Below are 27,564 nucleotides of genomic sequence, written 5' to 3' on the forward strand. Positions count from 1 at the left end.
ACAAAGCTTTCAGGGATAGCATCTCCTGAAACATATTCATTCATTCATATGTATCGTATTAAAGAATGAAGCCTAAATTTGACAGTAAAACCATAATGGTACTATCATTGCATCTTGTTAAAGATCTACCTGATATGACGTCCTAAAGTTCAACATAGGAAAATAGACCAAAAAGTTCTCACTAATAGGGTAGGATAATACCTGGACATCAGATGTATAAATCAGGAAAATACATTTGTCCAGTTTGCCCAAAGACAAAATACAGAAACTTCTTAAATACTGGAATATAAAAGAGCACTGAGAAGTACACTGCTACCAGTAAAGGTTAAAATGGGCAAGTATTTCCTTTTAAAAATTCCTGTGGACTACACAGGCATTCACCAAATCAGTGCCCCCAAATCAGCCACTGCTTTAATTATCTGGAGAGAAAATTAAATACATCTTAAGTCTCTTTTCTGAAAGGGCACTAGTTAGCATTCTTAGAAAAACAAACAGATTGCAGCCCCACTTGGTTCTTCTATGAACCCAAGGAGTAAACAACAGAATTACATGGGCAATGGAAGGACACTCCAGTCTATAAATAAACCCAAGTAAATAATGGAAAGCACCCACTTGTTTATTACCCTTTCCCAACTCTCTCCAGAAGCTGGATATTCTGCCTCCAAAGGTTCAGTGGAGAAAGTGGACCCCTGACGTCAAAAGCTCTCCGTGGTCTTGGCTGTATCTGTGGTTCTAGGATCACTCCTTGCACCTCTGGTAGGAGAGAAGCACTGAAATAGAGAGCTGAATATAGATTTAAGAAAAAACTCTTATTAAGAAATTACATTCTCTGGTCATTGAGCTTGTAATGACTTATCCTCAGGACAAAAAGGGGCTGCCTCTGGGCACACATTCTTCCGTGCCTTCTTAATTTGAATTTTAGAAGCCTTTCACCACAAATGATTAATTCCTCAGTAACTACTAAGAAGGGAACTAGCTTGGTCTAAGTCATAACACAGGGTGTGACAAACCACTCAACGTCAAGTGGAAGACCAAATACAAAAATGATAAATTAGGACTGGTAAACAAGATCATAAGTGTCTTAAAGGGACAGGCAAAGGCACTTGACCTCAGATATATTAAAGGAGGAGTCCCAATTAATTCTGCTGTCAAAGAGAAGACGATGGATTGAAAAGCAGAAATAGAATAATCAAGTATATTAACAGGAATACCACTAAACCTTGGGAATTGCCTTAAGAAGCGGAATTTGTTCTCAGTTTTTTAATTCTTCAGTAATTTAAAGAATTAATCAGACTACAGCCCCTTATTATAGCAGTATGAAAATAAACCTGAATTTTATCAAGCTGTGCCTACTGTCACTGAAAAAGATTTATTCTTCAAGCACTCATCTTTAAAAGTGGGAGGGCAGAACAGTGGACATAGGCATATCAGACTAAAAATCCTTTTCAAACATATGATCATTTGGTTTGGGGTCAAGAAGGACCAGGAAATAATCATTAATGGCTTCAATGTAGAAATTAAAGCAGTTAAGATATACCCAAATAATAGATGATGATAAAGATACTGGAAAATAAGTTCACTTTATTATAGAAATAAGGTGAACAAGAGAAGGAAGTTCAAAGCACATAGTATCTGATCAAGGAAAAGCTGAAAGGAGAATAAGATAGGCAGATATATAATATTTAAAGTTAGAGGGACTGCAGGATAAATTTTAACAGTGGAAAACAGATCAATTGTATTCTATGGTACAGAGTGATACATCCCTATTAAATTTCAGATCTTATTCTAAATAGAAAGGTGCTGTATGCTCCTGCTGTATGGAACATGGGCAGTTCACTGTCTGACTTCAGGGACATGTGGTATTTGGGGATAAATTAAGAAAAAATGCTATCAAATTATTTCTCTCTCACCCCGACTGGTCATCACAAGGGTTCCTTACCTGTTAGTGGAACGAGGACTGCACTCTCTTGTTCTCTATCAATCAACTCACAAAGGTTATAGGTTCAGCACTAAGAAGGTAGCAACCAACCAAAGTTAGTTTTAATGCCTTCACTTCCTCCTGGCTCTGCCGGCCAGTTTGGAAAAATGCCAACAGCTGAAAAGGAATGGTTATGCCATTACCTAACAACAATTAGAGTAAAAAAAAGATTTTTTTAAGCCTGAAGATGAAGGAATGAGGTAATAACCCTTTGGTGCCTTAGGACTATATTAAATTCTGTACAAGTGAGAAATGAAAATGGTTCGGATTTAGAAAAACCTATAAATTTAACCATCAAATCTATAATTTCCAAAATTTAAAGAAATGAAAAAAGAAGTAAAACGAAGTCAAGGGGGTGAAACTGTCATCTAACAAGAGATATCAAATAAATAACTACAACAGTATTTTATGAGTTTATGTGGCAGCTATTTTTTCTTCAAATTTCCAACAGATTTTAAATCCCAGGGTCTTTAAACAGTATTTTACAGTAAAATCACATTAGGAGGAATGTGAGGGATAACAAGAGGAAAAGAGCACCAAAAGAAAAGATCTGAATATTCAATCTCTCAAGAAAACAAAATCTAAATAGGCATTTTCAAAGGTCAAAAATCACAAATAGATTTGCAAACTATTCCACAGCTGGAGTTCTTAAGGAGTGGCTCTTTAACAGATGGGAAAGGCTTAAAACTGATACATCAGAGGTACCTCATTTGTTTTCAGTGGACCTATACCGTGAAAACAGGTATGACAAAATCACTTTCAAAATTATTAAACAATCAACCTCTACCCTTTTCTAATCAATTTTCTTGACAAATTATTTTTCATTATCTAATAATATTTCAATATAAATCATGGAAATTTAAAGACTCCCAAATGAATAAGAGCTAAGTAAAACTTAACTAATATACAGTTTAAAATATATTCAGAAACTATAAAGATATGATTTTCCAAATTTCTTAGTTTTTCATTTTATAAATACTAATCAGTAGTATAGCAATATATCTGATTGAAAATATATGCAAAAAGGGAGCATTCCATTATGGAAAAAAACTACTCAATTCTAAATTTAAATTTAGAAGCCCACTTCACTTTGAAAATGAGAAACAACTCCCAATAAATCATTATCTTGCTCAGATTAATAATGGTCTAAATTTACAGTTTCTCCTTAAGTAGGAGCTCCAAATCCTTGAATTACCAGGCCCCACAGAATATATAAATTAAAAAGGCAACAAACTTAGATTTTAAAAAGCCAAATGTCCTTAGGTTAAGTTATAAGGTAAGTAAAATAAGAGAGCTGGCTGGAGAAATAGACTCACTCACGAAATTCTCCCAAGTCATATTACTTTCAAGATATCACCTCTCTATTTTGCCTAAAGTATGCCAAAACTTGTGGATTCAACATATTCATACTCAAAAATGAACTAAACAGATTTCCTTAAACAGGAATTATTTGAATCACTGAGGAGAACTGTATCTCTCTTGCTTCAGGAATTAATTTATGAAGACTATGGATTGATAATCACTTACACAGAAAAATGTAAAGGCACTTTCAAAATGAGGCCATTATTCAAACAAGAAAGAATAGCCTTTGCAAGACTACTACTGATTGAGGCTCACAAGAAAGACACAGTAGGACCTAACCTAATTCTGTTTTAATAGACAGCATTCTTTGATGTAATGTTTCAAGAGGGAAAAAAGAAATTACTCCGCTTCAGGATTTACAGTTCAACCAGTAAAGAAGAAATTCCAAACCAAAGCTAAGAAAATCAGCAATGCTGAAATGCCACAAAAGAACTCAAACAAGGAGGCAGAAGGTCTGTCTATTCATCTATCATTTTAGTATTTTCCATTATTAAAGTTTAAAGATTCTTACTGAATATTAAGTTACATTCAAATTGGAAACAATCTAAGTATTTTATATATGAATACCACTCTTAAGAAACTCTCCTGAAATGTACAGACTATTTGCAATATTTGTTCTTAATACTAAATTACTAAATAAGCATACAATATTTATTAGGTCTAAGCATTTCTAATATCAACGAAAAGAGAGAAAGATTCACGGAATCATTTTTAATCAATGAAATAGAAGATAACCTATTTCTATGAAGACTATGATTTATATTCTCTTGTGTTATAGAAGACTAATTTGAAGTCTAAATTATAAATTTACAGATAATTCATAAAACATCTTAGAGTCACATGGTAGCTCAGATGGTAAAGCGTCTACCTACAATGTGGGAGACATGGGTTCGATCCCTGGGTTGGGAAGATCCCTTGGAGAAGGAAATGGCAACCCACTCCAGTACTCTTGCCTCCTCCAGAGGAGCCTGGTAGGCTTACAGTCCATGGGGTCGCAAAGAGTCGGACACAACTGAGCGACTTCACTTTCACTCTAAACTGGGAACGTGACACAGAAATTTCTTCTTCTTGTCCTTTTTCATTTATTCTTACTAGTTCTAAGGCATTTCTGCAAAGAATAAGAATTTCCCACAAATCCCTTCACATGTCCAAATCAGGCACAACTGGCATTAAGAAGAAAATGAAAGAACATCCTTAAGAGAAGCAGTGAGTCTTTGCAACTCCAGCCCCCATACACACTTGAGTTAAATAAATTCAGTAAAGGTTTTACAAACGAATGAAGCCCACTGGTCAAAAAACAAAAAGTTAAGGAGAACTTTGTCAAGCAGCTGATGTCTAAAGTTAGGCTTTCTTATCCTAAAGGAAATAAAAATCATCATAAGTATTTGTTTCATGGATTCTCTTTTTTTTGGGGGGGGGGGGCGGCGTCCATCAGCATCTAGGGTTAATTTCTATGTATGATCGATCACCTGAAACTTCACAGGTATTATCCTGAGGTGACACAAATTTTAGCTAAATTATAAGACCCATTATAAATTTTCTAATGTTCTTTTCCAGACCAAAATTAGTAAGAAAACAAACTGGATATTGCCAAAACATCCAATTTCACTTTTAAATTTTAAAAAGTGAGAGATCTTGTCAAAAAGGCAGACAGACAGACAAAGCCCAGCTTCCTTAGAATTAGTTAGCCACAGTACTGTGTTGTATCTGGAGGAAAAGACAGTATCCCCCATCCAAGTACTAATGATGCCTGACCCTGCTTAGCTTCCGAGAAAAGGTTATAGCTAACCACAACTATGTATATATTATCAAAAGGGATACACCTTATAAATACTAAAATAAGGAAGAAAGCCTGGAAATTAAGGAACATAAAGCATGGAAAGCAATAAACTAACAGAGAAGAAAATATAATGAGAGGGAAAGAAACCTGTTAGATTATTTTAAAAATCTAACCAAATTCCAAGATTTACCAATATATTTTTTTCTTCATCCTTTTGGAAAAGATACTAATCCCAAAATTTGGGGCTCAAGTTATTCTATTAGGTTTAAATATTAAGTATTTGTTAAAAGAGAGAAAAGCAATAGCTAATCCAACTGTATCTTCAGGTTCTACTAGCTATAAGATAGGGAAGTAAAAAAGGTTAAAAAAAAAAAAAACACACAGAAAATGTGCAATACATTTTTAGAGCAATTAATGCACTATAGAATGAAGGATAAAAGGCAATCCTAAAAATATATATCAACTATAAAAAAAGCCTAATTCAGAGTGAAGCTGCATTTAAAAAGGCAACTTCAGGGTCAAGATAACTAAACACAGAAACATTTAAATTTACCACTGCCTCCTTTAAATGAAAAAGGCTTCTATATTTCAAAAAAAGAAAACCTTAGTGAAAGTAATTTTATGTTAAAATTAATGGAAATATGATGAGAAACAATACTGACACAGTATTAAAGTATCTCCCACAAGACACTTATTATTATAGGAAAAAAGTAAATTAATAGTGTAGAAACCTGACAGACACTTCCTTAACCAAATTAACTTTTATCACCACCAGTATCAGGACAAATCGGTACCATGTACCTCCTGATACAATGTACTGATAAGGACATAACATCACTTCAGTAGAATCTTTTCCAAAAATGTTTAATTCTCAATCTGATTATGAAAGAACATCAGACACACAAGTTAAAAAATAGTCTAACTAACCAGTACTCTTCAAAAATGTCACGGTTACAAAAGGCAAAGACAACAAAGAACCAGCCCAGACTGAAGAAGATTAAACAGACATGACAATTAAATACACTGTGAAATTCTAGATAGGATCCTGGACCAAAACAAGGTCATTTAATGGACTATGATCAAAATGCAAATAAACTTACAGATGGTTAGTATTAACTCCTGATGTCTACATTTGTTCTACAAATATTAGCAAAAGCTGGGCGAATTCTATACACTATTTCTGCAACTTTGGTAGACCTAAGTTTGTTTTAAAATAAAATTAAAATGTTCTGAATAATTTGACATAAAGTGCACTTCAATCTTTCTTTAAAAACTAACTCTAGTAGAAATACAGAGAAGGCAATGGCACCCCACTCCAGTACTTTTGCCTAGAAAATCCCATGGACGGAGGAGCCTTGATAGGCTGCAGTCCATGGGGTCGCCAGAGTCGGACACAACTGAGCAACTTCACTTTCATGCACTGGAGAAGGAAATGCAACCCACTCCAGTGTTCTTGCCTGGAGAATCCCAGGGACGGGGAAGCCTGGTGGGCTGCCGTCTATGGGGTCGCACAGAGTCGGACACGACTGAAGCGACTTAGCAGCAGCAGCAGCAGCAACAGCAATAGAAATAACAGCATTAATGTTCTGTACTAACATCAGAAAACTAATCAGATAGTGATAGTCTTGCTTATGCTTTTTAATTTTTTTGATAAATAGTTCTATACAGAGAACTCTGATTTGGAAGAAATCAGAGATAAAAAAATATCTTCTCTTCTACAAACAGAGAAACTGAATTATGTTTATGTTAAACTAGCATGGAAATGAACTTTGGACTAAAGCAAGCATATAGGAGTAATTGGCTAAAAAACAAAAAGTCTTCAGATTTTGAATTACTACATGTGAATTTTTATTCCCGCATAATAAAAAATTCAAGGAATAAAACTTTGAGCTCATTTTCTTAAAAATCTCCACAAGAAAGTATAGTGCCATAAATACCCCTCTTACAATTTTTTTTCCTAAAAATCAAATTACAAAATTCTCAATTAATAAACCTTCACTTAAAAAATGAGTTACAAGTAAATATTTGTAACCTGTTTTTTTTTTTAACACTTACGGAGAGCTTAGTATACAGCAATATAGTACGTGTTTTATATATACGGCCTCACTCAACCTCACAACTCAATGACATACAATACAATCGTCACAAGTTTACTGAGAATAAACTAAGGCACAAAGCAATAAAGTTAACTCGTCTAAGATCACAAATCTAGTAAGTTGTAGACTAGGAAACAGAAAACCAATTTGTCTCCAAGATCCTGAGTTTTAACTAATTTTATACTTTTCCAAATTATATTATTTTGATTAGCAATATTTGCTTTTAAAATACTTAGAATGTGATAAAATGCTAGAATAAACGCTTTAAGTAGAACTGAAATTTTCTTCTTTTATTTGTTTTGCCATTTCTACCAACCCAGGAAAGTCTGCAAGGCAAAAAGACTTAGAAATAAAGTATAGCAAAACTCAGTATCAGCACCATAAATAACCTAGAAACAGATGTTTCTACAGAACCTAAAAGGCCTATATCTAAAAGTCTGTTGAAATGGTAATTCGAAATTCTTCTATCTTGAAAGGATCTCCAAAAAATCAAGATTCAGAATTTTAATTTCTAGTTTACATGTCACATGTATCTATTAACCTGTCTAACAAATATATAGGACAGTCTCTTAAATGTATAAAAATCTCATAAAAAGTTCAATGAGTTTAATTATCTTAATGAAATTTAAACATTGTATTTAAGTCATTAAATATAAACATTAAATTAATAAACATTATATTAAGTCATCACTTCTGTTACGAGCAGTGTAAGAATAATGATCTAGCAGTAACAATTGGATTTTATTCTCTACTAATTCAGAGCTCAATTCTGCTACTTAGAGAACAGTCTTTCGTTTGTTACCGTATATAATATTTTGTATGGCTGTTGTAGCTGTCCTAAATTTTAATGTATTTTTAAAATTATTTACAGACGGCTTTCATTATTTCTACTCAAATTCTTCTGTATATAAAAATAAGATCAAAGGAAGGTCATTCCCTTCCTCATTCCGATGAAACCTAATAAAAATCAATATAATATCTCTTTGTGAGTATGATATGAGAAGTACTCAGTAGTTTATACAAGAACAAGATGCTTTCAAATTCCTTAACAACAAAGCGAGCAAGGTTTTTTAAAAGACTAGAGAATTATTTAATTATAAATAACACCTTTAATCTACTCTAGTTCTATATAACTTGTCTGGCCATTGAGCCTGCAGTGACAAAAAGTAGTCACAGATGGCATCCTGAACTTTGAGGTCCATGTCAGTCAGTAAACCATCAAAAATTAAGAAAGCCCAAGTTTGCCAAATACTCATGAGGTATTTAATACCTACACAGTAATGAAACTACAAACCAGGAAAATAAAGAATGCCCAACCTGATATGCTATACTAAATTTACATTCTGAGGGAAAAAAAAAAAAACATTAATCCTGATATTTTACCAACTATTCACAGCTTTCACAGACAATCCTACTTTCCAAACATTTTAGAAATAAGATTTTATAGTCACGATCCAGGTCTTGAAAACGAAAATACTGCCAAAAAAGAAAATGGTGAAATGGTATGAAAGGAAAAGAACATCATTACCATCAAATCAACTTTAGAAATGTGATTTGACATAAAAGAGATACATGAAGTTTAGTTAAAACCATGTGGGCTATCCATACAACTTTCTAAAGGCCATCACAGATCTTGGATTAAGGCCTTGTAAGTGCCACTATTACCACAACTCAAGTTTTCAATTTAGTCAGTGAGAAAACAGCAAATGTGAATATAACTTCTTCAAGAAATAAAATTCTTGTATACTCCCTTCACATATTTAAATAAGGCACTTCTTTAAGTTTTATTCAGAATACAAGATTATAGTGTTTGAGTTGGAAAATCTTTTTCCATTCTTCCTTTAAAACTTGAATCAAGTCTCTGATAAATACAGCTAATACTTTAAAAATGCTGACTTCCTGCTGTTTTATGGTCTATCGTCAAAGTTATTCCCAAAAAAGCCAGAAAATACCTTAATCTACCAATACATCTTCAGGAACATCTCCAATATCCATTCTTTTCACCTCTTTGATAAATCTTTTAGTCTCCAAAAGACTTCCATTATTCTCAGAATTTGACATCCTTTTTGGTACCACTTTCTTATTCCATTGCTGAAATAAATGCTTAACACATGAAATAGATAAATGGGAGTGCAAATGTTTAACTGGGTCCTTTACTTTGTTAGCAATGTCAAGTTTTAACTCTAAAACATAAGAAAAACAAAGTAAAGTAAGTAAAATGTCCTATGTTTTACTAACTGAAGCACAGAGCAAGTTCTGATCAGTTCCTATCTCTGAGTTCATGGAATTAACTAGTTCTCTCCTAGTTTCAGATTTCCCCTAGGAATATGCTAACTCATACGAGGCCCATCCTTAAGGTCTGCAAACCATTTACAATGACAGGGCCAATTAAATGAGGCTGCAAATATGCCAGTGCTATACTTCTCACAACATGTTCTTAAACTTCTGCCAGATGGTATATATACTTGCTATACATTTTCACATGACAACAATTATACTTTTATTTCTAATATAAATCAAATACTTAAGAGAAAACAAGGTGGTATAGCAGAAAAAGAACCGCTCATGTAGAATAATAAATGAAGGGACGGAATGCACTTGAAGCCTGCCATCACTTAGCTATATGACCCAGAATATTCCTCACATGTAAAATGAAACAGATCAACATTTCCCAAAGTATGTTCCCAAAAACACAGGGTCTACAAGACACTAATAGGTGCTATATGTTCAAATGAGTTGGAGTCAAGAAATAAGACTGTCTTCCTTCTGCAGAATTTCTCAGTCTTCAATAAATTAAAATACAATGTCAGTCTCCAAGATGTATGTAACAAAAAGCATTCTCCCCCAAATTCCAGGGCTCTAGAACATTTTTCTTTTTACTTGAAGAACCAGCATTCCCAAAACATTAGTTTTGAAACTTTTAAACTAGATTTCAAAATCCAGTTCAAGGAATCTCTGAAACTTAGAAACCAGGTACTGACTCATTATCTTATTTAAAATAAACTGATTTAATTCCATTCATTCTAAGCAGATAAGTCTTCAGTTCCATATGGGACTGAGTATGGAACAGATGGTCTTCAGGACATTACGCCTGTCTAAAACAATCTTACAGCAAAAAAGTTTCAGAACCATTTGATTAGGGAAATGGTTTCATTTTAGGAGTATCAGCAATCTGCCACATGACACTACATTCCTTCTACATATTCCCTGCCTCCATTAAGAAAGAGGAAAGTATGCTTTTAACAATTTTTATTTCCATGAGTTCCAGAATTCTGAAGCACTTCTCCAATAGTCAAGCTACAGTCCAAGCACCCTGGGATTCAGCAAAAGAATTAATCGCAATGCTTTCATTATAAATTCACTTTTCTCTTATGTATCTGGAATGGTGATACTAAATATACATTGTTCGTAAGAGAATTGAGAAGGTGTGCACTCCTCCTGCATGCATTAATTCTCTAATGGAGCTCCAGGTGAGAAAGGCTACCACGGAAAATGTCACAAAGGCGCAGCATCACTTGTTTCTAAGGCTGTAGTATGGAGAAAGTCTCTAAACACATAGACAAGTTCGTAATTTCAATTTACAATAGGTAAGAAAGGAATCATTCTTATTTGGCACAGTAAGAGCAGCAGCTACTATTTACCGAACAAAGAAGTGAACTTGCTGCACTACATTATCTCCTTTAATCCTCCCATTAACAGTGCAAGGGTAGCTAGTACTCCCATTTAACAGGTAAGAAATTGGGCTTACAGGTACATTTACAAAGGTCAGACAATGAAGAGACAGCATAAACAAGATTAGACACCTGATCTGAGGCCAAGGATAATGCTCATTAAACTCCACCTCATTATGCTCTATGCTCATTAGTCTACAGCATAGATTAATCAACCTGTGTGAACAGAAAAGCTGTCATGCACATCACACACAGAATAACTAAGCATAATTTAATGTGGAATAATTCAGAAGACGTACAAGATTTTAGGATATTTCTTCAGGGTCCAAGACAAAATTGTTTAAGACCAAAATCATGTCTTTTTCCCTTTGCATCCTTAGTATGTTTGCTCAGTGTGAACATATGTGTATAACAAGCATTTAATAAATATTTCTTAAATAATCACACATATCAAGAAAGAACAGAAATATGATAAATATAAAAAGCCTTCTGGGCTAACAGACAATTGCTTACATTGCTTAGTTTTTCTAAAATACTTCATACAGCTAAAAACTATCACCAGATCCTCCTCTCGCCTGACCATCCCTTTTACTGGCCTTTCTATTTTTGTCCCCCCCCCCCCCGCCCCTTTTCATGTTTTGAACCTCTAACTCAACCATTTGTATTAACTGCATTTGTATTAATTGTATTTAAGTCACATATTCACAACACAACCAGGTTTTTGTTAAGCCGATGTGTTCACTTTTTTTTTTTTGCATATGGATCAATTTCTTAATAAGCTAACTGAAGCTACTGACAGATTCTTATAAGCTAAGAATCTGAATGTAACTAGAGACATACCTAAACTTATATAAAGAAAAAACAAAGTGAGTCTGTTAGCCTATCCATTTCAGAAGGGTAACCTCACTGATAATTTCTCTTTTTCAATGTGACTGCTTCAAGGATTGGGAAGAGTGGCAAATTTAGGCTCTTGAAAGCATATCAATAAGCAAAATGTCTAGAAATGCAATCAATTGTACAAGATGTGAAAATTACTGACTTTTAGCAGCTTTGGCTATTTCATATTACTGGAAAGTGAAATTATGGAACATGTGAATAAGATTTATACTATGTTACTATTAAATGACAAATTACTACTATATCCTTTAAGATATACTTTAAGATATCCTTTAAGATATCCTTTACTGTTAATTATAATTTTTAAAAATTCCAATTGTTTTCTATACTTCCACTGTTTATAAGTGAATCAGGAAAATATAAAAATTAAGGAAAGCGACTTTACTATAAAACATTTGAATTAAAAGAATAACTAATGCAACTAAGATTTAAAAATAATATTCTTCTAGGTTAATAAGCAAAAAAGACTAGTAAATCTTGTTTTTCAACTTCATATAAAAATGTTCATGTAAATTAGTAATTTTTTATTCCAATAATAATCTTTCAATGTGAACATAAGCTGTCACTGTACAAAATTAAAAGATCTGAGTCACAATGTGCTATTATAATTGAATTGATTAAAGAGTTTTCTATTTTGAAAAGTACTGTAATTTGATCACATGAAACAAAAAATAACCTGAAGTATCAAGAGCTTATAAGTCTGTACTTAAAGCTCACTGAGATCAATACAAGGCTACCAGTCTGATCTATTAAAATGTTTGTCATAAAACTATCTCTATATCAATTTATTTTTCAGAAATTGGATTCCACTTAAGCAGATTTTCTAATTAAAGGCTTATTCTTTAGCAAAAACTTGGAAAACTTATATAATTTTGAGTAGAAAATGCTTTCAAATGTTTTAAGAAAAAAAGAACGCAATTAAGATTGAGAGGATCATCATTTGGAACACCAGTCACTGTACCACTCCTGAAGAACCAACAGGAAGTGTATAAGGCCAAAGAGCTCCATACTCATATGCTAAAGACTGCTTTTTTTGTGGCCTGCATTTGTGCTTTTTTTTTCAAATTTTAAACTTTTTATTAGTGAAAGTGAAGTCACTCAACTGTGTCCAACTCTGCGACTCCATGGACTGTAGCCCACCAGGTTCCTCTGTCCATGGGATTCTCCAGGCAAGAATACTGGAGTGGGTTGGCATTTCCTTCTCCAGGGGAGCTTCCCAACCCAGGGATCGAACCCAGGTCTCCTGCACTGCAGGTGGACTCTTTATCATCTAAGCCACTAGGGAAGCCCTTTTATTGGTATAGCTAATTAACAATGCTGTGGTAGTTTCCGGTGAACAGCAAAGGGATTCAGCCATACATATACATGTATCCATTCTCTTCAAACACCCCTCCCATCCAGGCTGGCACATCACATTGAGTAGAGTTCCATGTGCTATACAATAGGTCCTTGTTGGTTATCCATTTTAAATACAGTAGTGTGTACATGACCTTCCCAAACTCCCTATCTCCTCCCCCAGGCAATCATAAGCTCCTTTTCTAAGTTTGGGTTTCTTTCGGTTTTGTAAATAAGTTCATTTGTATCAATTCTTTTTAGATTCCATGTATAAGGGATGTCATACGATATTTCTCCTTCTCTGACTTACTTCACTCATTATGACATTCCCTAGGTCCAAAGTAGTATCAAGTATCAATACTACTGGCCCTCCCCATCTGTGGATCCCACATCTTCAGATTCAACCAACTAGAGAATGGCCGAATCCATGGATATGGAACCCACAGAGAGCCAGAGTGGTACAAGCTCTGGAATCAAATCACCTAATGGAATACTAGCTCCATCACTTAGTAGTTATGTGACCAACTTCCTTGACATTTTATCTGTAGTAGTATGTCAGCCAATAATATAGTGAAAGACATTTTAGAATCATCTGTCATCCAATCCTAAGGTCCTCTATGAATTTATCATCAACCTTATACAAATTTACCTTAAAAAAAAAAAAAGTTAAAGAAGTTGCTACTTCAAGTATTATTTACCTTCAGTAAATATTAAACATACTTGATACTGGGGCTTCCTAGGTGGCTCTAGTGGTAATGAACCTCCCTGCCAATGCCAGAGACATGAGACATGGGTTTGATCCCTGCACGAGGGGTGATCCCCTGGAGGAGGAAATGGCAACCCACTCCAATAATTCTTGCCTAGAGAACCCCATGGACAGAGGAGCCTGGCAGGCTACAGTCCACAGGGTCGCAGAGTTGGACAAGACTGAAGCACCTGAGCACACACGCAAGTATGCTTGTTCCTAAAAGGATTGGGATGAGGGGATATATATATACTTATGGCTCATTCACACTGCTGTACGGCAGAAACCAAGACAACATAGTAAAGCAATATCCTCCATTTAAAAATAAATTTTAAAAAAGGACTCGGATGCAGTTTAATATTTGGTTTATTACTATGGGATTCAAGAATGGAGGCAGAAAACTAGTTAAGATACCTAGCTTGGACTCACCCTACACCTCCTCATTCTAGATCTACCCTTCCTCCCTGGAATCTCAAAACAGGTAAATTCCTAATAAGATATATATCCAGTTGTACAAACATAAATCCTGATGTCACATAGGAGAATAACTGGTAAGTAATGTTTGATAGATCCCAAAAGAAGAGAATAACACAATGAAAAAACAGCTTAGGAATCACTGAAATCCCTTATTTTAAGATTCTATGATATCATGGAATATCCACCAAAGACAAAAGATAAGGCTCCATGCTTGACTCAGGAAGAGAAGTTAAGATCAACTGTAAGTGATCAAGCCTTTTAAAACAGGACAAGAAGGAAAGACTCAGACATGTGACGGCTCTTTAGCACCTGATCAGCATACAGCACTGGAGCCAAAACCAGAGATTTACTCAATTCACCTCATCACCTTGCACCCCAAACAATACAGTTGAAAAAACAAAAATCAAGTAAAAAAGGTTAACTACAAAGTAGCATTTTTTCCAAAATAAATTTAATAAGGTAAGTTTCACTGAACCAGTTCAGTTCAGTTGCTCAGGTGTCTGACTCTTTGTGACCCCATGGACTGCAGCACGCCAGGCTTCCCTGTCCATCACCAACTCCTGGAGCTTATTCAAACTCATGTCCATTGAGTTGATGCCATCCAATCATATGAACCTCTGTTGTCCCCTTTTCTCCTCCCACCTTGAATCTTTCCCAGCATCAGGGTCTTTTCCAAAGAGTCAGTTCTTCGCATCAGGTGCCTGAAGTATTGGGAGTTTCAGCTTGAGCATAAGTCCTTCCAATACCATCTCTCAAAAGTAAATATTAAAACAGGAGAGTATTTTCCTCAATAAAGAATCCTAGTCATTGTTGAAAATAGTACAACAAAAAGGATACAAAGAAGAAAACAAAACTACATTAAAGGCATAAGCAAATACCTCCTTATGAAAGAAAGTGATTGTATTATCCATTTCTAAAAAAGAGACTTAAAACATCTAAAATGAGAAATCAGCTCTGATACAATTATTTGATTCACTGCATTGAAAAGATGATAAAAATATTTCAAAGAAAAAACTGAGGGGGGAATATTATAATAAAATATCCAAATAAGTAAGTATCTACACAATACCTTAAACTGATAGGTAACTGATATGCCATTTATTCATCAGTAACTGACATGCCATTTATTCATCAATAATTTCATTAATATAAATATAAAATTATATAAAATATATACAGTATATGATATTTTATAATATATAAAATTGATATAAAATATAAAAATCATTGATAATTACTTAAATCTTAGCATGTATTAGGGACTTTTTAGTACTGAAAATATTCTCTGTAATATCTGTCTGTAGAAGCCTAACATTTATTTATAACACATTATGAATTTCTTACAGAAGACTTTTACTAGGAAAATGTGAAGCACTTGCCTTATTTGAGAATGGGGAAAAAAAAGCAACATAGAGCAGCATATTAAACAGTCCACGGTTAAATGATACAATGTGGCAAATACAACTAAAAATACCATCTCTTTATACTTATCCATAGCTCAGTAATTAACACCATTTGGACTTTATTCAGGTTCATGCTTCCTTAAAATAATATACAAAACATAACCTAACTTTCAACTAGTGAAGAGTCAATACCGTATCAAATTTCTCTGGGGTTTTCTTAAAATTTCCAGCTCCGACTTTGCTGTCAGGTTATGAACTGCTACTTTCTTTCTGTCATCCTACATGCCTAAGAGTCCCGTTTTCCCCTTCCCCTCCCCTCATCTCCTTTAAGATGATACAGCTAGTAAAAGTCCAAAAAAGGACCAGAGATACCATGCAAAAAGAGGAAACAAGCAAAACAAAAAAAACCACATAGCTTTGTTTTATGATGGCAATTTCGAGCAGTTTCGGAAGCCAGAGCTGCGTTCTGAAGGATTAAGTTACCCACTCTGGATAAGTGGAGTGTTACCGTGTGTGGACTGGGTCCTTACCTTCTTAGCTTTCCTAATGAGGCCAAGGTCACTGGTTCAAACCATTATCTCCGATTGCAACCACAAAGAGAATGTGCCTCTATCTTCACCAGTGATGGAAAGGGAACTACTGAACTTCTCATACCCCATTAAGAAAGGAAGCAATGAGACATTCAAAGTAAGGATGTGTTTCCTAAAACACAGCACTGATCAGGCCACTACATGAACACAAGAAGGGCCCTCCATTCCAAGTCCAATTAAGTCCAAACTTGGCAATCCCTGCCTTTAAGGCTTTTCAAAGTTAGCCTCGTCTGCCACGTTCTTGTATACAGACACTATCTCCTACCAACTTAGACTATGTCCTGTGTTCTTTTCTATAAAACACTCTCCATACCTTGAACCTTTTGGGCTGTTTTCTCTGCTAATGTGACTTATATTACAAATCCCCACAGCTATCAAAGTTCTCTCAAAAGCATGTGATCTTTACATTCTATCTCTCACCACTGCTTTAATAGTATCTCTCATGAAACACCATATCCTACCTTGTCATACTTTTCCCATTTACTGGTTTTCTATCTCAAGTCATTCTCTAAAATGTTTCCAGAAGCTTGCAAAAATAGATGTAAATATTACAAGATAAATTATAAATGGGTGAAAAACTGACACAAAGGACCAAAAATAGGAGAAGAGTAATATATATTGAATCTGTTACCTGTTATCTCTTCCTTTCATGTACATGTGTGTGTGTGCATGTGCGCATATATATGTGTGTGTGTATATATATATATATTTATTTATTTATGTATTCTTAAATTCAACTGCAGGCTCTCTTTAAGGATATAAATGCTAATGCTATGCTAAGTCACTTCAGTCGTGTCCGACTCTGTGCGACCCCATAGATGGCAGCCCACCAGGCTCCCCTGTCCCTGGGATTCTCCAGGCAAGATCACTGGAGTGGGTTGCCATTTTCTTCTCCAGTGCGTGAAAGTGAAAAGTGAAAGTGAAGTCGCTCAGTTGTGTCCGACTCCTAGCGACCCCATGGACTGCAGCCTACGAGGCTCCTCCGTCCATGGGATTTTCCAGGCAAGAGTACTGGAGTGGAGTGCCACTGCCTTCTCCAAAGGATATAAACAGTGCTATGTATATACACGTAAATAAATTACATCCTTCCAAATACCCAGGAGATTCTGTAATCTAAGGACGATTTTAAAGCGTCCTCTTAAAAAAGCATATACCTTTGTATATGTGAAGTTGCTCAGTGGTGTCCAACTCTTTGTGACCCCACGGACTGTAGCCTACCAGGCTCTTCCGTCTGTGGGATTTTCCAGGTAAGAGTACTGGAGTGGGGTGCCATTTCCTTCTCCAGAGGCTCTTCCCGACCCAGGGATCGAACCCCAGGTCTCCCACATTGTAGGCAGACGCTTTACCGTCTGAGCCACCTCGTGTACCCACACATATGTGTGTATATTCCCAAATTTTTGAAATGGCAAACAAAAAATGAAAAAGGCACCAACATATAAAGGAATACGTTTTGTGGCACTTTAGATGTCAATAAAATAATCAAATTACATTTACTGTCAATGATAGTCTTAATGTTTTTCTCACTTTGAATAAATCTATACTATTTCCTTTTTGGTAGAGACTCTTGCCTGGGAAATTCCATGGATGGAGGAGCCTGGTGGGCTACAGGCCATAGGGTCGCAAAGAGTTGGACACGACTGAGCGACTTTTCCCGTACTAGGAGTGCTCAGGGGATAGGAAGAAATAATTCCATCTCTTTCTAGTGCCTGGAAGAAACTGGCAATGGACTCTGGTTAGTACGCAAAGAAATCACCTATGATCAATAATGTAAAGAACCCATCCTAGATATTTAGTTCACAGTTACCTGGATTTCCTTTCACTACTAAATATATTTAGGACACATCTGCTTTGGATTACAAACACAGATAAAACCTATGGAGACATTAAACTGCCAAAATCGTACCTGAAGGTTAGAACCACTTAATCCTTCAGACCTTTAAAACTGCAGCTGTAAATCAATAGCTTTTCTGGAAAATCAGGGTTGTCTTTTTCCTTTTTGACATAAGAGAAATGAAACATTGCTTTGAGGGAGGAGAAGCTAGAAAAGTGAATACAGTATTTTTACAAGTGGAGAAATTTGCTAACCAAAGGGTTCCTGAACTGAATCATCTTACAATGAAAACCACAATCCCCCTAATTTCCTCCATTCATTAAGACTGCTTTAAGACAACTTTAAGACTGCTATGACTCCAGAGCACATAATCTATCTCAAATGGTTTTATTAAACCCTTGCCCCACAAAAATAATACAAGAGTAAGGTTTTATTACTATCACCACTAGAAATATATCATACCCATATGATAGCAAAAATGTAACGCTAGATATTATTTCAACTATACATCTATATGTTGTTTGACTAACTAGTCAATACATGGCTTGTTGACATGGAGATATACACTAACCCTAATAACCAAAGAAACTAGGTAACTAGGAGAGCTGAGAGAGAATAAAGTCTCATCAACAGTGAGCAATTTTATAATCAATCCATCCATCTACAATTACTCAGAAAAAGAATACTCAGACACGTACACTGAGTACCAGGAGCTCCTCACCTAGGTAGTAAATCAGTATTATAAAAATAATCTGGGCTGCCTGGAAAAATAAGATGCTATCTCATCTGTCTTATCCCCAAGAAGCTCAGTACGCTTTATTCTATGGCTCCATGGATGAGAAAAGGCAATACCATTCACCACGATCTAATCCTTAATAAAATCAAGCCATGGTGAATCTTCTCCCCAGTCAACACAAATACAGTTTTAAGCCACACAGCCAGGTTTAACACTGGTATGTCCACAAAAGGATATGAAAACCTTTGAAGACTCTCAAACTAGCCTCTGATGACCCCTGAACTACAACATATTCTGTATTTTCCCTCCTGTTTTTAATAACCCCAACCTGAAAAGGCCTCATCTCTTAATACTTTTTTACTCCCATTTAATATCCATATATAATCAATTAAATTTATTGCTAATTCTAATCACTGCCACATGTTTTTCATGGTTCCTTGCCCTTAACAGAAACCATAACTTACTAGTTTAGTAACAAGTAACTACAGTGACCATAAGCAAAACAGAATGGTTAGGAATTTTAAACAAGTAATTAACTCAACACTTACTACACTAACAAAGGAAACTCTTAATACAAACAAGTGGCATTTTGCCAGTTAAATGTTTATATTTTAAACAGCTGAAACTGCAAAGAACTTTCAAGGTAATACTTAGATATTTGAGAATCATTTATGCTAAAGAGCTGAACCAGTCAAAAGGAGATAAAGAAAAATACTGACACAATGTAGAAATAAATGGGTTTAAGTTGGAGAACTCATCATAAACTTACATAAACAAAACATATGTGCAAAAACAAACGGAGATGCTTGTTAAAAGCAGCAAGTAATACTGCATTGCTTTTTGCTCATGAACAGCAAAAAGTAATCAATCAATTTTCAATCGACTCTCTCAATCAACTATACTAAAGGAGAAAATAGTGTTATCACATGATGTATCAAGAACTTATTTACCTTTCAAATATGTCATAACAGTGTTTTTAAAAAGAAGTTGTCTTTATGCCAACATTAAATTTTTTTTCTTCACTTATTAAACAGATTTTGACTGAGTACCTACTGTCAGATACCAACATATACTTTGTATAAATAGTAGCAAACCAAAAACCTGTTTGTGAAGCTTAAAATCAAACAGATAATCACACACAAATTACAAGCTGTACTAAGCACTATAAAATAACAAGGTGATCTTAAACAGTGTTAACAAAGAATCTAAGTTTAGACTGGTGTATCAGAGAAGGCCTCTTAAGGTGACAGTGAAGCTTTAGGGAGGAAAGGAGGAAAGATGACATAGAACACGTTTTGGCTAAAAGAACAGTCCAAGCCAAAGCCTGGAGGACAGAGCAAGAAAGGATGACAACCTGAGGGTCTGAAAGGAGGCAGATGGGACTCAAAAAGTGAGGGGAAGTAGCATATGAAGCCAGAAGGGAGCAAAAGCAAAATGGAATCACCTTAAAAAAAAGTGGAAATGCCTTAGGGATTTGGGACAAGTGAGTAACTGAAACAGATTTCCATTTTAAGAATGTCATTCTGACTACAAGACATAAAATCAGAGAAAGGCAAGAATGTATGCAGAAAGTTGGTGAAGAAGCAACTGCAGTACTTTTCAGAGTTGAGTATGTTATCTTAGGCTAAAGTTGTGGCAACAGAGATAGCGAAAGAAAAGATAAATTCAAGATATATTTAGAAAGTAATGGTCAGAATGTAGAGGGTGAGGGAAAGAAATGACTGAGGCTCCTAAAGTGAAGAACTAGAATGAGAAATAACATTTATTAAAATGAGGATGACTAATAAATTTGAGAGGTCAAGTAATGAGGAGGTTAAGCTTGTGATCTGTTGAGACTGGGAGGCTGTGAGAACGCAAGTAGAGATAACATTTAGGCAAAGGCCCACATCAGTCTAGAGCTAAGAAGAGCTCTACTACCTAGGGAAAAGGGAGGAGATGGGAAGAGGACACAAATCCAAAGAACTCCAACGATGAGTCTGATAGAAGAGCTGAACTGAAAGTAAATGAGAATGGGTGCTTCAAGGAAGGAAAACAAAGCTCAACTAGACCTCATGAGGCTGAAAGGTCCAGTAAGATTTTCAGGTCTAGCTGATAGGTAAGGAAGAAGTGAAGGGTTGGAGAGACTGGGCCCTTTGAATATATACGAGCCTAGGAAAAATGTCAACCTGGAATCCAAAACTCAATATAGACAGATCATTCTTTTAAAATAACATAAACATCCTTTATCATTTTTCCCCTCATGTCATTTCTTTTAATAAGCCACTAAAGCATATTCTTACCATGACATAGTCAACCCTAAAGACACAGTGACACAGCAAAAATCAACCACTATGGTTCAGATAATGCCGTACCAGAACAGGGTGTGCTCTGCAGTTTCGTATTTTTTAATTGAAGTTTCTAAACAAACAAACAAAAAAAAATCTATTTGCTCTGCAATACTGAAGCCAATGTTACAAACACAGAATTTAGATTAGAAAATTAAAATGGTTTTCCTGAAAAGATAATTTTCATACAACTTTCCCCCCAAAATGTTAAAACTAATTCATTTAACATTTGTCTGTCTACTGTATTTTCCAGGTACATCAATCTTATGACTCTGCCCACTTTTTTCCTCATCAAAGGGTCACAGGTAAATGCTGATATGTTCTAGGGCAATTCCATGATTTGTACTAAGACACAAATCAACGAGGCCTGCCTTCTTTAAGGTTTTCAGCCACTCTAATACTCCTTAGGGGCTCACCTCGTGTTGGCCTTATGAGCAGTGGAAACAGCACCAGATTCTGAATTGGAAAAACGACTTTTAATCCTTACTCTGCTTCACTGCTATGTGTGTAACCTTACACAACCCACTTGGTTTCTTTAATAAACCAAATAAGCTTCTGTTTACGCACCAGTAAATTAGAGAAAACTTAATTCACAAGGTTGTTTAGTGATTAAATGTGATAATAAGTATTAACTGAATCTAATCCAACATTTTAAATCACTTCTGTGAACTGAAATACCAAGTTATAGGCCATTCTTATTTCGCTGAATATAAGCCAAGCAATTCCACTCAAAATTTATGTACTAATTACAGATCAAAATTTTGGAGCATGAATCATTAAAATTAGTATCCTTCTTCATATTTAATAGCATAGCATTCTACAACTGAAACAGACGTGTAGTTAACCACAGTTCACACTCCTTTCCTAAAAACCTCACAAACATGACAGAAAAGGAATTTTTAAGATATAAAAAGCCATGAGCCCACAAAAATTGAGAGAATGGGTGAAAAGACAATAGCAACAAAAATTTGGAAGCTGGAAAGCAGATGGTTGAGTGACAAATGACTTAGCAAACACTAGGAAATCAAATCTTTAGCAAACAGTGGGGAAAGCCAAGAACAAACCCAATTTAAACTGTAAAATCCCCAAAAGACTCAGGAATTGGCAGTACCACATACATCTGAAGTGGGATGTGGGGGAGAGAGAGTGCTAAAATAAGAAAGATTGTTTTAAAGTCTGTTTAAGAAGCAACCAGCCCCACAGATACCAACCACCCCTCCCCAACCCCAACAAAAAACTGAAAATATATTGTCTAGTGAATATAAAACACAAGATCCTGGGACTGAGAAAACGAGGCACAGCAATATGCAGGAGAGCATACCGAAAACAAGCTGACCAAGTGAAGGAACACATACGGAGGTGCCCAGACAGGTTACCAGAGTGAAGCTAACAAAACCTCTCAGAATTTCAAATCAGCATTTTACTCCCCTACTCACACACAACCACCATCTAAGGAAAGGCTGTAACACAAAAGATAAAGACCAAACAAATAAAAACTAAGAGAGTAAAAAATGGAGGACACAGATCACACATGGAGAAGAAACCTAAATGAATAAAAAAAAACAAACTAACACTTATACTCAGCTAAGAGAAAGTATGATTGCTACTACAACAGGATAGATACTATTCAAAAGGACCAAAGACAAAAGCTCTTGGAAATTTAATATATGATAATTTATGATTATAGATGAAAACTCAACAGCAGTAGAGCAAAAAGAAAAAGATGGAAAATAGGAAAGAAAATATCAGAAAATCAGAAGACTGGTCAAGAAGGTCTATTATCCCAATAAAAGGAATTCGAGAAAGAAAAGAGAAATCGGAAAGAAATAATCAACAACCTCATTCAAGAAAAAGTCCCAAAACTAAAAGGCGTTTCCAGACTGAAGGGCACACCAAGCATTCAGCACCCTGAATGAAAAGAAATCCACATAAGGAACCCTCACTGTTAAATTTCAGAATGCTAAAAACAGATACACTCTTGAAAGCTTTCAGATATTTAAAAAATGAGAGAAGGGAAGAAAAGAGAATAAACAAGAGGACAGGGGTAAAAAGGAAAAACAAAACACACACAAGCCACATGTAATATATGTAAGCCATCAGCAAGGCTTCAAACTTCCCAAAAGCAGCATGGAAGCTAGAAAGCTATGGAGCAAAATGATAAAATAATACACTTTCCAATCCAATATCCTTTACCTAACTGTATAAGGGTAATATAAAGCCATTTAAAAATATGGAGCAAGCCAAGAAAAAATATGACATGGGTCACTGGAAAAGAGAGATCCAAGCACAGAACCCCACAATATTAGGGAAGATCAGAGAAATATGAGAGACTTCCTCAGAAAGATAAAAGTGGTAACAATACCTGAACATCTCCAGGGACACTTGATGAAACGCTGAGTCAGTGATTACTACAGAGAACACTAAAGCGGCAGTGAGGCGTGGAGACAGTGAATTCCAGCCAGATCAGCCTATGGAAAAGCTAACAGTCAACAAGTCACATTGAGAACTGCTTATCAGCTCTTTAGTCTCCTACATTCAAGTACACCCAGAAGATCAAGAATTGCCAGACATCTGAGAGGCTCTATCACAAAATGTTAAGCCCAAAACCCACAAAAATGGGAAGAAAGGCAACCTGGAGGAAACAGATGATGATGGATGAAAACATGGGGTAAGGGAACCCACTACTAACATTAGTACATGTTAAACAATATACAGAAATATATATACAAGTATACCATACATACTAGATGGCTGGGATCGGAGGAGGAAGGCAAGTGCAGGACATTAGACAGGCTAGGAAAAGTTATACTTTATAAGAAAACTGAATAATCAACAGTGATGCAATCATAACTATTAAGATGAAGGGGGGACCAGGAGGAAGGAGGACCAGCTGAGTAGATCATGACAAAGTCAATCTTCATTTTCTACCCAGGAAGTTACTAAAGCCAAAAACAAAAGCTAGGAGTATTTTTACCTAACACATACTTATACAAAGCAAACCTAAAGGAAATCAACTTTGAATATTCATTGGAAGGACTAATGCTGAAGCTCCAAGATTCTGGCCACCTGATGCAAAGAGCCGACTCATTGGAAAAGACCCTGATGCTGGGAAAAATCGAAGACAAAAGGAAAAAAGGGCAGCAGAGGATGAGATGGTTAGACAGCATCACTGACTCAATGGGCCTTAATTTGAGCAAACTCTGGGAGACAGTGAAGGACAGGGAAGTCTGACATGCTACAGTTCATGGGGTTGCAAAGAGTTGGACACAACTTAGCAACTGAACAGTAATATAGAGCATATGAGTTAGAGACATTTCAAAGGACTTTCCAAATTCGTTTCATTCTTACAAAATCCTACGCGGTAGATACTATTCTCACCACTTTCTAAAGTGAGCAAACCGAGGAACAGAGAGGTTAAGCAGCTGGTGAACAACAGAGGGTGGCTCAACCCAACCAGTCCACGCTCCTAACCACCTGGCTGCATTGCACGTCAAGTAGTAATACAGGCGGTTATTTAGAGACTAGGAGATAAATATCACAATCATCATCTACAAGATGTGAAAGTGATTGCTTCAGGGAAATAGAGAGGGCAAGAAGCTTTTCTTTGTTTTGATAAGCACGTAAACTATTTGGCTCTTTAAACTGGGCAGGTACAACATAAATAAAAATTAGATCTTATAACTTAGTATTTCACAGTTAAAGTATTTTATCTGATGCAACCATCCTAAGAAGCTGGCAAAAATGAGTATTACTCCTATTTGATAAGAAAGCTCAAATTCCTCATTAATAAATATTTGAGGAACTACTCTATATACAGGTACTCTATTTAGAAGATAAATATCAATTTACCTTAAGGTATGAAATTTCTTTTCATTCTGTTGCATTAAATTATATGATCCTGCATCTCCAACAGTTATGCTTAAGGTGAGAGACAATACAAGTTTTAAATCATCCAAAAGGCAGAGAAAGGTCTGCTCATTAATTCTTTCAAAAAACACTTAGCTCTTGCCCTGGAAGAATTCACGGTCTTGTGGGGAAAATGGGTAAATGTAATTTTAATTGAACGTGCACAGTGCCTTGAATAGAAGAACACTAAAAAGGGCTAAGGCAAACATTTCTTGAAGAGAATGCTACAGAGGGAACATCTGAGCTGAGTCTTGAAGGATGAATGGAAGTTTGACCAATTTCACAGAAGAGGCTGTATTAACAATCACAAAACACTGAAAACATCAGTGTGAAATACCTGCATCTTCCCTGTGCTGTAACAGTAAGTTCACGTTAAAGGCTAACCTAAGACATGATGTGTTTTGTTTGCTAGCCACCCAGTTGTGTCCAACTCTTCGCAATCCCGTGGATTATAGCCCACCAGACTCCTAGTCCATGGAATTCTCTAGGCAAGAATATGGGAGTGGGTAGCCATTCACTTCTCCAGGGGGGTCTTCCCAACCCAGGGACCAAACTCAGGAATCTGAGCCACCAGGGAAGCCCAACATAAGACATTAAGACCTTTTAAAGGAGAATGATTTTTTAAAAAAAAGATCACACATAATCTTAAGGCCTGATCCATGTTTCTAATCTTTATAGTCTCTGCCAGTAGCCAACACCAGTAGACACATGTGTTACCAACATTTTAAAATTTACCCTGTGTCAATATTATTTCAAAAGATGAAAAAAGAACAGCCAATCTTCATTTATCCTACCACCTAAAAGTTTTATTGCTAATGTGTTTTCTAAGTCACAATACTGACATTACAATGTATCCTTTTCTCCCATGAGATCCATAGGTGAAGCCCAGAAGACACAAACAACACAGAAACTAACATGGGAAGAAAAAACTAAAAACAATTTTTTAAATCATTATCACTTAACAATTTTTTCCCAAACTACAGTGATAATCCGCAGTAAAATGCCAAGAAAATAATACACAAATTTACCAGATCTGACCTTTACAGCTATTTTAGGGGTCATTTTGATATTACAGAATTTCAAACCTTTCTACATAATTTGCCCCTCATTAGTCCTCACCTCAGTTGCTATATGGAAAAATTTTGTTCTACTATCTTAAACTGGGACTCTAGCTCTACAGTTAAAAACCAAGTTGTAACTAGCAACATCTGACTTTAATCGTCTGGAACACCATGTTATGGAAAGCTCTATCATGCCCTACCACCAGGAGGAGAAAACAAAAAGGAAAAAGTCATGCCAGGAGACCACAATGGTAATTAGTAAAAATCATGGCAGGTTTGAATTCAAAGTATGTGGTTTTCATTTGTGTATCCACCCATCTTTTACTTCTCTAAATTTAGCATCCACATAATATACCTGTTCTTATAGGGGTTTTACTCAGATCACAGTCACTAGATTTAGAAAACCTGAATATCTGAGGTAAGTTAATTATTTAAAATTATAGATGTGTATTAGCATGATTTGATAAATTTAAAGGTTTAGCAACAATTATAATACAACTATTCAGGAAACCACCTCCTAGAAGAGGTCTCTCTTTAAAGTTAGAGCCTTGTATACATGATACAGAATACATGTGGCTAGATAACAAGATTCTATATATGACTTAGAAAAATAAGAATCTTCAAAGGCAAGAATTTAAATTATTTCAATTAACTATGCCTTTACCTTATATCTTTTAAGTAATTTAAAAAAAAAAGAAGGCCTCACTGAAACATTTGGCCTTTGTTTTTCTAAAATGGCAATTCTTTTGAAATATGCTCAATTTTTCCAAAGTGAAAACCACAGACATACATTTAGAATGTAAATGTTCCAACTGGCTTAATAAAAGTTCAATCACAAAAATCTCCAATACTAAAATATTTAAGTATCTTTCACATTTATTCAAAGTTCCACAGTGAAAATGAATAGCCTCTGTCAAAACTCCTTGATCAAAACTATTACTTTGATCAAGGTTAGTAAGGCAAATCTGTGAAAAGAACATTCCTTTAAAAATCAACTTAATTTAAAGCCGTGTAGTATCATGAGAGGTTTCACAACTCTTCTAGCTAGCCAGCTTCAAAGACACAATTTGATTCAATAAATGTGATCACCATATTATTACCAATCCTATTAAGAAAACAATGGTCTAGTAATGTATTTTAGGCTTTCTGTATTTCTCTGGTTAGAGAAGAGAACAAGTAGAGTAGATTAGCAGAACACAGGCAGTTTCATGTCTCTATAAATTCAACCCTCCAAGACATTCTCTTTCTTTACTCTTTAAAACAGCTACCATCTTGATCTACTATGCAAAAGGAAAAACATACTGCCTACTACTGTCAAAGATAAATTGGGCTGTTTTTAAGAGTGTATGCCCCTCCTCCCCCATAAAACATT

General features: G+C 35.4%; 1 protein-coding gene across 13 annotated transcripts in view; it reads right to left on the bottom strand.

The window, feature by feature from the left end:
• The window catches only part of TSC22D1 (TSC22 domain family member 1), a 123,442-nt gene that overhangs the window by 91,928 nt on the left and 3,950 nt on the right, over positions 1–27,564 (bottom strand). For 3 of the 13 annotated variants that reach the window (XR_009739858.1, XR_009739854.1, XR_009739855.1), the window contains one exon: positions 624–783. The exons of 3 other annotated variants lie outside the window; for them this stretch is intronic. Coding sequence is in view for 5 of the 10 variants with exons in the window: in XM_061434530.1 (XP_061290514.1) it covers positions 620–770 (151 nt within the window). In the remaining 5 variants the exon portion in view is untranslated. 7 more of the 13 variants (XM_061434532.1, XM_061434527.1, XM_061434528.1 and 4 more) reach the window with 5 other exon arrangements.

This window comes from Bos javanicus, chromosome 12 (assembly GCF_032452875.1).
Source record: "Bos javanicus breed banteng chromosome 12, ARS-OSU_banteng_1.0, whole genome shotgun sequence".
Lineage (NCBI taxonomy): Eukaryota > Metazoa > Chordata > Mammalia > Artiodactyla > Bovidae > Bos > Bos javanicus.